Here is a 14,474-nt window from a genome sequence, read left to right on the forward strand (position 1 = left end):
CAGCCTTTCACTTCTCCTCACAACCATGTGACCTGGGGCAGCCACAGGGCCAGTGAAAGGGGAAGCCCGACTTCTCAAGAAGCAGAAGCCGGCCCAGGGAGCCAGGCGGAGCCTGGGGAGGGGAAGGTTGGGCATGGGCTGGGGGCCTGACAGGAGGGAGAACGCAATCTGAGGATGGAGAGGATGGGGGGCTGGTGGGGGACCAGAACAGCCCAGGGGTCATAGAGGGAGGGACAACAGTTAAGAAAGGCTGACCTACGGAGCTGGCCAGCCGGAAAGAGAAAGAGGGGCGGAGAAGGAGGCTGGGAAGAGTCTCCGGGTGAAGGCTGGGAAGGGGGATAAGCCTGTAGGAAGGGATTGGGGTGCGAGGAGGGCAGAGGAGGGAGTTGTGAATAAGAGAGGAGGAGGAAGAAGAGGAGGGGTAGAGATAGCCCAGGGTAAAGGAAGGAGGGAGGAGGAAGAGGGGGAAGGGGGGAAAGAAGAGAGACCCCAGGGGCAAGGAAGCTCAGGACAAGGGGTTCAGGCAAGGAAGGCCGGCCTGATTGGAGGGAGGGGCCGCGATGCCCAGCCGGGAGCAGCAGCAACAGAGCCGGGCAGCAGAGGAGCGAAGGCCGCTGCTGCCCCGGGGTGCTGGGGGACCCCGCGGGTGGCGTCGGACGGCGGGGACCGCAGTGCTGCTGGTGTCCTTGCTGGAGCGGGCCGCCTTCTTCGGCGTGGCGGCCAACCTCGTGCTCTACCTCAACGGCCAGAACTTCAACTGGACTGGTGAGCAGGCGTCCCGCGCGGCGCTGGTCTTCCTGGGTGCATCCTACCTGCTGGCCCCCGTGGGTGGTTGGCTGGCCGATGTGTACCTGAGCCGCTACCGGACCGTGGTGCTCAGCCTGCTGCTCTACCTGGCTGCCTCGGGCCTGCTGCTGGCCACCGCCATGCCCGATGGCCGTCTGTCCTTCTGTGGGGAGATGTCCTTGTCGCCTCTGGAGCCACCCTGCCCTTCCTTCGACTGCAAGCGCGCCTGGCCCAGACCCTACTGCGCACCGGTCCTGTACTCAGGGCTGCTGCTGCTTGCTCTGGCCACCAGCTCAGTCAGGAGCAACCTCACCTCTTTTGGGGCAGATCAGGTGAGTGGCTGGGTGGATAGGAACCCCCAAAGCCAGGCTTTCCATGGAGCCCAGACCCACAGTCAGGAGATGCTGGACCCCAATATGACCTCAGACAAACCACTTCCCCTCTGGCCCAGTTTGTGTATTGGGAAGAAGTAGAGGACGCCTCAGTAGGTTAAGCAAGACCCAGGGCAGGATTAACCACCGATGGCCACCTCAGAGCCATGTCCTCGGCTCCAGACCTGTTATTTTTTATTGTTTTTAACTTGACTTTGTGTGTGTGTGTGTGTGTGGTGTGTGTGTGTGTGTGTGTGTGTGTGTGTGCGCATGCGTGCGTGTGTGCTGATTCTGGGGCTTGAACTCAGGACCTTTCATTCTCACTTGGCTTTATTGCTCAAGGCCCCCTACCATTTGAGCCACAGCTCCACTTCTGACTTTCTTTTTTTCTGGCTAATTAGAGAGAAGAGTCTCTCAAAGTTTCCTGGCCTTTAACCCCACTCCTCAGATCTCAACCTCCTGAGTCGCTAGGATTACAACACCTGGCTTACTTGACCCTGTTAACTACCTCCCTCCAGCCATCTTCTTCCCGACCATCAGTGCCAAAGACTGAGGGGCAGCTCAGTCAAATCCCAGCTCTGCCCAGTACCACCTGGGGTCGGTTGGGCATGGATCTCATCCTCTGGTCTTCCTCCAGTCCCCTTGGACAGTGTGTGGCTTGTGGAGGAAATTTGGCAAATATTTACTTAAATGAATGAGCAAACCACTCATAGCATGATCATGTTTTGCTAGCTGTTTGCGGCAGGGTAGTAGACAATGATTTAAGCTACTTTGGGCGACCCTGAACACAACGCAGGATGAATGGGCACACGCCGTACAGAACTGCATGTAGACTATGCAGCCATGCGAAAAGACAGAGGCGCAGACAGGTGACACACCGGAAACAGATTGCACCCATCCTGTCTTCGGTCCATTGGACTCACGGTACCTCCCCTCCCCCGCTGCTGTGCTCAGCCACTCAAGCCTCTGTCCCCAACAACAGGGCGACATTTTGCCACAAATCATTCCATCTAGCTGCCTTCTACCATCAGTCCTCAGTACAGTATCCAGGGTCCTTGGTCCAGACTATTAAGGCTCCTCTACATTTTTGTTTTGTTTTGGGGGAGTACTGAGTTTGATCTTGGGACCTCACGCTTGTTAATCAGCTGCATTACCTCCTAAGTCACTCTGCCATTTTCAGTGATGAGTTTTGAGATAGGATCTCTCTATATGTCTGGGCCATCCGGTCTTGTGATCCTCCTATTTGTGTTTCCCCACATAGCTGGGATGATAGGTATTAGCCACCACACCCAGCCTCTGGCTGAGATGGAGTCTTACAAGTCTTGAGATGGACTAGAAAGCTGCCTTAAGAAATCCCGACCTCTGGGGCTGGGAAGGTGGCTCAGTGGTAGAGCGCTTGCCTTGCATGCTTGAGGCCCTGAGTTCAATTCCTCAGCACCACATAAGCAAAATGAAAAAAAAAAAAAAAAGGAAGTGGTGCTGTGGCTCAAGTGGTAGAGCGCTAGCCTTGAGCTGAAGAGCTGAGGGACAGCGTCCAGGCCCAGAGTTCAGGCCCCACGACCGGACCCCCCCCCCAAAAAAACAACAACAAAAAAAAAAAAAAAGAAATCCCGACCTCTGTTGGACGCTGGTGGCTCATGCCTGTAATCCTAGCTAATCAAGAGGCTGAGAGCTGAGGATTGCCATTCAGAGCCAGCCCAGACAGGAAAATCTGTGAGACTCTTATCTCCAATTAATCAACAAAAAGCTGGAAGTGGAGGTTTAGCTGAAATGACAGAGAGCCTGTTTTGAGTGAAAAAGCTACAGGACAGCAGCTAAGCCCTGAGTTCAAGCTCCAGCCTCAGCCCACATATGAAAACGGAGCCTGGAGCAATAGGCAGTGTGGAAACACTGAAGTTGCTGGATTCAGGTTTTTTGAGGGTTTTTTTTTTGTGTGTGTTTTGTTTTTTGTTTTTTTGTTTTGTCGGTTGCGGGGCCTGAACTCTGGGCCTGGGCACTGTCCCCCAGCCGTTCAGCTGTAGACCAGCGCTCTACCACTTGAGCCTCAGCCCCACTTCCGGCTTTTTCTGCTTATGTGGTACTAAGGAATCGAACCCAGGGCCTCATGCATGCCAGGCAAGCACTCTACCACTGAGCCACCTTCCCAGCAGCAGGTTTTGGGAGCTTTTTTGTTTTTTTGTTTCTTACAAATGGCTCCCCTACAACATGAGACAGCTGAGCTAATAAGACTGGGTGCACAAGCCTGGTGCCAGCAGCTCACACCTGTAATCCTAGCTACTCAGGAGGCTGAGATCTGAGGATCCCAGTTCAAAGCCAACCCAGGCAGGAAAGTCCATGAGACTCCTATCTCCAATAAACCACCAGAAAACCGGAAGTGGCATTGTGGTTCAAAGTGGTAGAGCACTGACCTTGAGCGTAAGAACTCAGGAACAGTGCCCAGGCCCTGAGTACAAGCCCTACAACCTACAAAACAAAAACAAAAATAGTGGATGCACTAGTTCACTGGCGGGGGTGGGGGTGGGGGCTGCAGCTGCAGAATTCTGGGGGAGGGAGATTCTGAGGGAGAGGACTCAGGCAGGGGTGAGGCTGGCACCATCTGGCAGATGGTTCTACCCAGGAGCTATGTGTTTAACACACTTGCTGATTTCAGAAAGGGCCATCCATCATTCTCAACGAAGTGCCTGGAAGAAGTAGTTTATATCCTAAATGGGCTGCCGGCTCTTTCTCCTCCAGTTACAATTGTCATATGCATTTACTTCCAATTAATAAATGGATGTGTCTGTTCATCACGGGACTTAATTCAATTTTCTACTTGAAAGTCCAGAGCAGTGGGGGGGGGGGAGGGTGTGATGTGCCCCCTCCCTCTCTATCACCAAGAGGACACTGTAGAATCTCCCAGAATGCAATGACAAGCACACACTGGTGTGGCTTATGATTTTAGATGAGCAGCAAAGTATTTAGCTTTTTCCCCAATGCAACTACAGGTAGTCAAGCTTGACAAAAATCTTTGTAGCTAGTGGGATTATATAGCTCTGGGGGGAAGGTAAACACTAGATTCTCAGAGTTGGCTAGTTATTGAACAGGTGGCTGGCTGAACAAGGTAGAGATGTTACCTTGAGAAGTGTCCTCTAGTTCTTACTTCTTATATTCGAAATGCAGGCCCAGCACCCGGGCCTCCCCTCTGTCATCCTAGCTGCTCCAGAGGCTGAGATCTGCAGATTGCGGTTCAAAGCTAGGTTGGCTAGGAAAGTCTGTGAGACTCTTTTTTTTTTTTTTTTCAGGTAAGGGGTAGGCTGGGACCAGGCAAGGTTGGCACTCCACGTGGCTGGGAAAGGCCTGGGAAAGAGAGAGCTGGGAAAGAGAGAAAAGAACTAGAAAAGAGCAGAGAGAAAAAGGGAAAAACAAACAGAAAAAGAAAAAGAGGAAAAAAACAGAGAGGAATCCCACCTATCCTGACTTTAAGCCCTTTATCCGAGTCATGGCACCATTTATGTTAGGTTTTTCAAAAGAGGTAGCCGAGTAAGAACAGCACCACGCACGTGGTATTCAGGTAAGGGGTAGGTTTACTCAGTAGACCTGGCAAGGTTGGCTCTCCACGTGGCTGGGAAAGGCCTGGGAATGAGAGAGAGCTGGGAAAGAGAGGAAAGAGAGAGGAAAGAGCTAGAAAAGAGCAGAGAGAGCAGAGAGAGAGCATCTGGGAAAGAGGTGGGAAAGAGAGAGCTAGGAAAGAGAAGAGAGCTGGGAAAGAGAAGAGAAGGAAAGAGCTGAGAAAAAGCTAGAAAAGAGCGGAGAGAGCACAGAGAGAGAGTCTGTGAGACTCTTATCTCCAATTAACTAGCAATAAGCTGGAAGTGGAGGTCTGGCTCAAGTGGTAGAGTGCTAGCCTTGAGTGAAATCAGCCAAGGAAGAGCACTGGGCCCAGAGTTCAAGTCTAGTATCTGCACACACACACACACACACACACACACACACACACACACATACACAAACACACACAGAGACACACATACCTTCCTTGGGCCCAGCCTAAGACCTGCATCCAAAGCTGGGACCAGGATTTGGGAAGGGCCACAGTCAACGCACCCAGAGCCAACAGCCAAAGTGGGGACTGGGGCCTGATGATGAAAGGTTGATCCAAGCTCTGCAGAAAGATTTTTAATCCATCTGTTTGTGCTAAAGTGCCTGGAAAAGGTGTGTGTGTGTGTGTGTGTGTGTGTGTGTGTGTGTGTGTGTGTGTGTGTGTGTGTGTGTGTGTGTGTGTGTGTGTGTGTGTGTGTGTGTGTGTGTGTGTGTGTTTTATACCAGGTCAGAAACTGCTTTCAAAAGGGTTCCTTCCCAGGGCTGGGAAGGTAGCTCAGTGGTAGAGTGCTTGCCTTGCATGTATGAGGCCCTGGGTTTGATTCCTCAGCACCACATGAGCAGAAAAGGCTGGAAGTGGAGCTGGGGCTCAAGTGGTAGAGCGCTACCCTTGAGCTGAAGAGCTCAGGGACAGTACCCAGGGCCAGAGTTCAGGCCCACGACAGACAAAAAAAAGGGGGGGTCCTTCCTTACATATTCCCGAATTCTGCTGATATTGTTTGACTCTCACAGAGGGAGAGAGAGAGAGAGAGAGAGAGAGAGAGAGAGAGAGAGAGAGAGAGAGAGAGAGAGAGAGAGAGAGAGAGAGAGAGAGGAGTAGGCCACATACAATTCTCTGCATCTCCAAGCTGCAGAGGACATTTTCAAGCAGGCTTGTAAATGTTCTTATAGTCATATGCATGCATCATATTTAATAGTGTGGAACGTAATTGGATCTTTATGAGCTTTTAGCTGACTATAAAAGCAAAGCACAATAGCCGTTGCTCAGTCTACAACCAAGGGATAAATCAACCACAAGTGAACAACACAGCCTCGGAGACATCTGTGTGTGTGCCCTACTTAGTGACAATTTTTAAAAAGCAATGTGTTCCTTGGGCATGTAAAAACAGCTGTGCTAAAATGTCCTGATCGTGAACAGTGGCTCCCAAGAGAAAGGTTCATTGGTTTACTCAACAAGTATTTCTTCAGTGTCCACTTTGTGAGCAGAGGGATGGGTACAGGCCTGGAGAATCCCCCTGGCTCCCAGACCCTCACTCTCACCCCCTGGCTGGCTGGCAGGTGATGGATCTCGGCCGCGATGCCACCCGTCGCTTCTTCAATTGGTTCTATTGGAGCATCAACCTGGGCGCCGTCCTGTCGCTGCTGCTGGTAGCCTTCATCCAGCAGAACATCAACTTCCTGCTGGGTTTCATCATCATCATGGGCTGTGTGGGCCTAGCATTCTTCATCTTCCTCCTTGCCACCCCTGTCTTCATCACCAAGCCCCCCACGGGGAGCCAAGTGTCTTCAATGCTTAAGCTCGCTTTCCAGAACTGCTGTCCCCAGCTATGGCGAAGACGATCAGCAAGGTAGGAAGGAGCTTCCCAGGAGGCACGGATCAAACTTTAGACATTCTGTTCAGCTCCAGCTATGGCCCTTGATGATGACCTGCCCTCCGCAGCTGGTGATGGCGGCGATATTAATTGTATGTGTCAGCACTGGGTCTTGAATTCAAGGACTCTCACTCTAGATTAGTTTATTTTTGCCCAAGACTGGACTGGCACATGACCACTTGAGCCATACTTCCACTCCTAGCTTTTTTGCTGGTTAATTAATTAGAGATGACTCTCTCGGATTTATCTGCCCAGGCTGGCTTTGAATTTAGAGTCTCAGATCTCAATCTCCTGAGTGGCTAAGGTGACAACTGTGAGCCATCTGTGTCCAGCAGTGATGGTAGCATTATTGGTGAGCCTCTCGCTGTAAATACCATGAGGATGGGTGTGATTTGGGTAGTGATGAGCATGACACAAGTGGGAATGAACAAGTTGGTGCCTACAATGAAGATTAACACGATGTATAAAAGTATCACAGTATGCCAGGCACTGGTGACTCGCACCTGTAATCCTAGCTACTCAGGAGGCTGAGATCTGAGGATCCTGGTTTGAAGCCAGCCTGGGCAGGGAAGTCCATGAGACTCTTTTTTATTTTTAATGTTTTTTTATTGTGAAAATACTGTACCGAGGGGTCACAGTTATGTAATGAGTACATTTCTTACCAAGCATTGTTGCCTCCTCCTTTGTTGAGACTCTTTTTTTTTGTTTTTGGTTGGTCGTCGGGCTTGAACTCTGGGCCTGGGTGCTGTCCCTGTTTATGTGGTGCTGGAGAATAGAACCCAGGGCCTCATGCATGTGAGGCAAGCACTCTACCACTGAGCCATATTCCCAGCCCCATCCATGAGACTCTTATCTCCAATTAACCGCCAGAAAGCTGGAACTGGCACTGTGGCTCAAAGGGGTAGAGCACTAACCTTGAGCAAAAGAGCTCAGGAACAGCACCCAGGCTCTGAGTTCAAGCCCCACAACCAACAACAACAACAAAAAATTAGTAAGTACTAATTTTTAAAAAAAGGACAAAAGAAGATAAACACTGGTTATGGTAACAATTACAGTGGGGATGGTAATGGTGGCGTGAAGGTCACTGGGCTATAATATGAACAATTCTACAGTGTTCTGTAATGAAGTATTGTAGTCTTAAGAAATCAGCCAGTCTTGCTTCCTCCTCCATTAGCTGACATCTAAGAGAAAGAGGTTCTGAATGGTCTTGCATGTGGTCCTGGCTTCCTTTTGTCTTTCCTACTTTAATTGAACACTTAGGCTTAAGCAGATCTGTCTCCAGACCTTGGAACTCTGGCTAGTAAGATCCAGATGGAAAAGGTAAAGAGTTTGCCTTGCTCAATCTGTTACATCACTAGAAGTTTGTCAGAATCATTATTAATTTGTTTATTCATTCATTTTTGTGCCATTACTGGGGCTTAAATTCAGGGCCTCGGCACTCTTTCTCAGCTTTTCCACTCAAGGCTGGTACTCCACCATTTGAGCCACACTTCTACTTGTAGCTTCTTGGTGGTTAATTGGAGATAAGATCTCATAGAATGTCCTGTCCCAACTGGCTTCGAACCATGATCTTCAGATCTCAGCCTCCTGATTTGCTAGGAGTATACAGGCCTGAGCCACCAGCTCCGGCAGGATGTTTTAATTATTCACTGTTATCTAACAAATATGATAACCTAGTGGCTTACACATCCTTCCATTTACCCTCTCCCAAATTCAGTGGGTGATGAGCTCAATAGGACAGATTTTTCTACTGCTCCTGATGTCACCAGGGCTGCCATCATTTGGGGACTTGAAAAGGCCAGGATGTCTTCACTTAGGTGGCTGACAGTCGATGATGGACTGAGCGAGCGAGCTCTTTTGCTGGGGAATCTCAGTTTCCCCCTCCTGTGGCCTGAGACAAAGTAGTGATCTGAGTCTCAGCACCTAGTGTCTGGGTTTGAAAGAAGAGGGAACATTGCAAAAAATAAATGTTCTGATCAGGGCAGGAGAAAGAACTCCTACACTGGTGGAAGGGAGCATTGCATAGCAGGAGGGCCGGAGTTGACGGCAGCTGTCTTTGGAGATGAATACATTGATATTGTCCCTTTCGGAGTCCTAAAGGATGATGGTCTTAGACAGGAAGGGGCCAGAAACTCTCCAGACAATGGGGAAAAGGTGAGGCTGTGGTGCTGCTCTCTGCACCCCCTCTCTCCACCCTTGTGTAGGGAGAGGATGGACTTGGGGAAAAGTAGCCAGGGAATTTGGGCCTGGCAGCCTTGAAGACAGATCTGGACTGGAACTTCCCTGATTTCTGTGGAAAATCAATGCCATGAACTAAGCACTAAACACTCCCTAAAGACTCTGCTCAGCACAGATTCAGGTCTGATTCCCCCCTCCCCTGCACCCAAGGCCACACCTCCAGACTGGCCTGAGTCTGATTGGTCGCCTTGGTCACAAAAGACACAATAGATATATTAGCCTAGTGCCAGTGGTTCATGCTTGTCATCCTCGGCTATTCAGGAGGCTGAGAATTGAGAATCCAGGGTCAAAGCTATCCTGGCAAGCTCTCAAGAATCTTACCTCCAATTGATTAACCAGCAAGAAGCCAGAAGTAGAAGTATGGCTCAAGTGGTAGAGCACCAGCCATGCTAAACACAAACAAACAAAGAGGAAGAAAGAAAAGACAAATCAGAGTGTGAGGCCCTGAATTTAAGCCCTAATACCTGTACACACACACACACACACACACACACACACACACACACACACACACACACACACACACTATGCTAATATTGACAGTGGCACAGTTTATATTAACGGGGGGATGGGGGAAGGGTCATTCCAGAGGCCAGGGCTGATAAATGGGGATCACAGGGGATTATAGAGGTGACAGTGGTAACTGCAGTGATAAGATAACGATGCCACCCTTTCTCTGCTGTTCTTGTGGCCCCACAGAGACCCTCAGCATGCCCACCTGCTACATGACCATAGGTCTTGGCAGCCTGGTCCTTCCTCCCTAGAGGATGTTGCCAACTTCCAGGTTCTGGTGAAGATCTTGCCAGTCATGGTGACTCTGGTGCCCTACTGGATGGTGTACTTCCAGGTAAGCACCACTGCCTTTCACTCAGGGAGTCTGCTCCCATCACCACCTTCCCCCACACACACACACTTCTCTCCATCCTTATAGAAGTCTCAGGGGCTGGGAAGATGGCTCAGTGGTAGAGCGCTCACCTTGCATGCTTGAGGCCCTGGGTTCGATTCCTCAGCGCCACATAAGCAGAAAAAAAGCCAGAAGTAGTGCTGTGGCTCAAATGGTAGAATGCTAGTCTTGAGCTGAAGAGCTGAGGGACAGCACCCAGGCCCAGAGTTCAGGCCCCACGACTGGACCCCCCCTCCAAAAAAAAAGAATTGTCAGGCCCTCAGGAAGGCTGGGGCAGAGCAATCATTACTGCTTACCAGTTGCTATGGGCCTGGTACCATGCCATCAAAGACTAGCTCCCAGTGACTGTAAGAGAAGCTCTGGAAGTGGGCACCAGTGGCTCACGCCTGTAATCTTAGCTACTCAGGGAGCTGAGATCTGAGGATTGTGGTTCAAAGCCAGCCCAGGCAGGAAAGTCTATTAGACTCGTGTGTGTGTGTGTGTGTGTGTGTGTGTGTGTGTGTGTGTGTGTGTGTGTGTGTGTGTGTGAGTCATGGGGCTTGAACTGTAGGCTTGGGGGCTGTCCCTCAGCTCTTCAGCTCAAGGTTAGCACTCTAACACTTGAGCCACATCACCACTTTCAGTTTTTCTGGTGGTTAATTGAAGATAAGAGTCTCACAGACTTTCCTGCCCAGGCTGGCTTTGAACCACGATCTTCAAATCTCAGCCTCCTGAGTGGCTAGATTATAGCCCTGAGCCACCAATGCCCGGCTCATTAGACTCTTATCGCCAATGAACCACCAGAAAACCAGAAGTGGCACTGTGGCTCAAAGTGTTAGACCTTGAGCAAAAAGAACTCAGGCCACAGAATCATTGGAGAAAACACGGCATTAACAGATGTCTTAGAAGATGCTGACAGTCAAGTATCTTTCACTCTTGGGAACATCTCCCTGGGGAAGGATGGTGGTGCATGTGTTGTATACATGTGCATGTATGCATGCATATATGCATGCAATATGTATGCATGTGTGTGGCATAGGTGAAGGTGTGTGAATACAGGCAGATTTATGTTTGTGGGTAAACAAACACACGTGCACATTCATGTGCTGGTATATTGTGTGCACCTGCATGTGTGTGTGCTTGCATATACGCATGTATGTGAGTATGGGTGCTTTGTGCAGGGGTGTGTGTGTGTGTGTGTGTGTGTGTGTGTGTGTGTGTGTGTAGCAGCCTAACCCCCAGGGTCTAGGCCATTGCGAGGTTGGAGCAGCCTAAGGCTGGCCCAGGCTACTACAGGTAGCACAGAGATGAGACAGGGGCAAGGGGTTGATATCGTGGCTGAATACTGACCTCCTTCTATACCAGTTGTTAAGTAGTTCTGCTCTGCATAACCACAGAGCCCTCCTTTCCCTTGGCACCTCCTTAGGGAGTCACCTGGGCTTTTGCCATATGGTCACTAAAGAAGCAATGCCAGCCAGGCGCTGGTGGCTCACGCCTGGAATCCTATCTACTCAGGAGGCTGAGATCTGAGGATCACAGTTTGAGGTTAGCCGAGGTAGAAAAGTCCATGAGACTCTTACCTTCAATAACCTACTCAGAAAAGGCTGAAAGTGGTGCTGTGGCTCAAGTGGTAGAGCGCTAGTCTTGAGCAAAAGAAGCTCAGGGACAATGCCCCAGCCCTGAGTTCAAGCCCCAAGGCCAGGGGAAAAAAAAAAAAAAGCAATGGCAGTGCCTGCCTGTGTCAACCTGTGGGACTTAGCCTGGCTTCAGTGTCAGATGATGACTCCCTGTGGGGCCAGCTGAGTTTATTATCCTTTCCATTTCAACAAACATTTACCCATACCCACTCTGTTGTGAGGCCCTGGAGACCCAGACCCTAGCTCAACCAGCTGAGCCCAGGCAGTGAGGACAAGGCTGAGGGAGGGGCAGAGGAGGCCTCTGGTCACCCTACCCCAGGCTGGTTCCCAAGGGGGAGAGGAGGGTGGCTTCCCCCTGACTAGGGGAGGGTGGCTTCCTTGGGCTGGGAAAGGGGGATCTGAGAACTTCAGCCCCAGGGTCAGGAGTCCAGCGAGCACCAACCCAGTCTCCTCCATCTCTTTCCACAGATGCAGTCCACCTATGTCCTGCAAGGTCTCCACCTTTACATCCCCAACATTTTCTCGGCCAGCCCTACAAACAGCTCTTTGGCTCTGAAAGCCCAGCACAGAAACTACAGGGTGAGAGACAAAAATGTGTGCTTAGAGCTGGGTGCTGGTGGCTCACACCTGCAATCCTAGCACCTTAGCAGGCTGAGATTCAAGGAGCGCAGCTAGAAGCCAACCCAGGCAAGAGAGTCTGTGAGACTCTTATCTCCAATGAACCACCAAAAAGCCTGAAGTGGAGCTGTAGCTCAAGTGGTAGAGTTCCAGCCTTGAGCAAAATAACCTAAGGAGAGCCCAAGCCTTCAGTTCAAGTCCTAATACCCATCTCACACTCACACTGAAAATGTGTGTTCCACTCTGAGCTCAGGCCAGATGGAGGCGAACCTGTATAGGTTCTGTTCCACTCTACTTTGTTTCCTACTTTGCTGGGACTCTTGAATCATTCTTTCTCTCTCGCTCTCCCTCCCCTCTCCTCTCTCTCACATCTTCCTAAACCAGTTCTTTGGCATTGTAAAAACATAAAATTCAAGCTCTTTAAAGCTGCCAGGTAAATGCTACATTTATTTGCAACTATACTTCCTTTCCTCGCCCGTGGCAGACATCACCAATCAATCATGATACATTCCCATTGAGCTCACAAATGTTCTAAGCAAGCATTACGAGTAGACAGAATATAATCACATCTGTGATCTAATACCATCCCCTGGTTATACATAGCTGAGGAGCTTGAATTCCAGAGAAGGTCAGGAACTGTCCCTGGGTCACTCACTCAAGGACATTCTGGAGGCCAGCCCATAACTCCCTCTGCTTTGCCAGCATGCTTCTCTTGGCTCTCTCCTACCCAGATCCCTGAAGCCTGGCTCCTCCTGGCCAATGTGGTAGTGGTGCTGATCCTGGTCCCTGTGAAGGACCACCTGCTCGACCCTTTACTGCTGCGCTGCAAGCTGCTGCCCTCAGCCCTGCAGAAGATGGCCATGGGGATGTTCTTCGGGTTCACCTCTGTCATTGTAGCAGGTGTGTGGAGGGGCATGAGACCAAGAGCTGGCCTTTCTGTGTCTGGGATGGGGGAGGCTGGTCTTCCCTGGGCCCAGGGCCTCCCTAGCTGGTGGGTGCCAGCCTTGGCCTCCTCTGCCCTGCTCATTACAACCAGCCTCCCTTTATGTGGGCAGAGGAGGAAACTCAGGCAGAGAGTGCTTTCCTCAGTGCCATAGAAGCTCTTTGAATGCAGGGAGATGTTTTTAATTTTCCTTTTCCTCCATTTCTATGGAGAATGGACATGGAACTTTAATAAGCAGGTTGGAATACATTTCCCAAAGAAGCATGGCAAATAAGAACTTGAATGCAAATAAGAACTGGTGCTAGGCACTAGAGGCTCATACTAGCTACTCAGGAGGCTGAGAACGGAGGATTGTCCTTCAAAGTATCTTATCTCCAATTAACCACCAAAATGTCAGAAATGGAGGTATGGCCTAAGTGGTAGAGAGCCAGCCTTGTACAAAAGACTGAGGCCCTGAGTTCAAGCTCCAATACTGTCACACACACACACACACACATACACACACACAAAGGTGATGTGTACAAAGGACCCAGTCATGTGGCTGGAACACAATTAGGAACTGAAAATAATAGAGCTCAGTGAACAGTGTTATGTTAAATGTGAGAAAGCCAAACTGGATTCTTTGTTTAGCTACTGCTTAAATGCATTTTATCCTCCTCCATCCTCACGATAACCCAGAAAATGTTATTCCTAGTTCTTGTAGAAGGGAACTGAATCTCAAGTGAAGCAAGCTGGAGCAGGATTAGGAATGCAACTCAAATCCTGCAACTGTCTTTCCACTAGAGCAAAGGTGCTTTCCAAACAGTGAAGGAAAGGAAACAAAATAATTAAACTGAGAGGCCAGGTTAGAGACACTGCTGCAATCCTTGATTTTACCACAGAAGCATCATGTGATCAGAGAAAGTAGGCCAGCTTTTGAAACCAGATATTCTGGCTCCACAGATCCAACCCTGACTGTTTATCAGCTGTGTGATGCTGGGCTTCTTGTTCAACCTCAGTGTCACTTTCAATAATCAGAATGCTTAACAGCTCCTTGATGAATGAGACTTGCAACTGAGCACAAAACCTGAGTTTCCTAGCAGCCAAGGCAAAAAGGGACAGGTTGGAATCCAAATCTTGATTCCCCACTCTCACACGTATTCTCCAGGCCAGTATTGTTTCTCTTTCCTGCTACCCAGTCAATCTTTGGTTACTTAATAGCACCCACCACCTACTAATCTCTGCCTTGGGCTAGTCCTAGCCCGGAGTGGCCCTGGCTGTTATATCTCTGTTGTCCCATTAAAGGAGTCTTGGAGAGGGAGCGCTTACAGTACATTTCTGCTAACGAGACGGTGTCCCAGTGGATCGGGATTGACGTGTACTTTGCAGCGCCCCTGTCCATCTGGTGGCAGATCCCCCAGTACCTGCTCATTGGGATCAGTGAGATTTTCGCCAGCATCCCAGGTACACCAGATCCCTGGGCCCCCGTTCCTACATCATGGCAAATGCTCTGCCCCATGATGTCTGCAGATCAAAGGGCCATGATGCTGCAGTGGGCAGCAGCCCCAG

At 50.1% G+C, this 14,474-nt stretch overlaps 1 protein-coding gene across 2 annotated transcripts in view; it reads left to right on the forward strand.

The window, feature by feature from the left end:
- Positions 1-14,474, forward strand: part of Slc15a3 (solute carrier family 15 member 3) — a 17,035-nt gene continuing 2,561 nt past the window's right edge. Inside the window, exons 1-6 of one of the 2 annotated variants that reach the window (XM_070032221.1) lie at positions 6-1,118; positions 6,294-6,583; positions 9,545-9,692; positions 11,834-11,944; positions 12,715-12,883; positions 14,211-14,369. In XM_070032221.1, the coding sequence (XP_069888322.1) occupies positions 561-1,118; positions 6,294-6,583; positions 9,545-9,692; positions 11,834-11,944; positions 12,715-12,883; positions 14,211-14,369 (1,435 nt within the window). In that variant the 5' untranslated portion in view covers positions 6-560. Of the gene's footprint in view, positions 1,119-6,293; positions 6,584-9,544; positions 9,693-11,833; positions 11,945-12,714; positions 12,884-14,210; positions 14,370-14,474 lie in introns of both variants that reach the window. The other variant, XM_070032222.1, reaches the window with a different exon arrangement.

This window comes from Dipodomys merriami, unplaced genomic scaffold (genome assembly GCF_024711535.1).
Source record: "Dipodomys merriami isolate MVZ:Mamm:240054 unplaced genomic scaffold, mDipMer1.0.p SCAF_21, whole genome shotgun sequence".
NCBI classification, from domain to species: Eukaryota; Metazoa; Chordata; class Mammalia; order Rodentia; family Heteromyidae; genus Dipodomys; species Dipodomys merriami.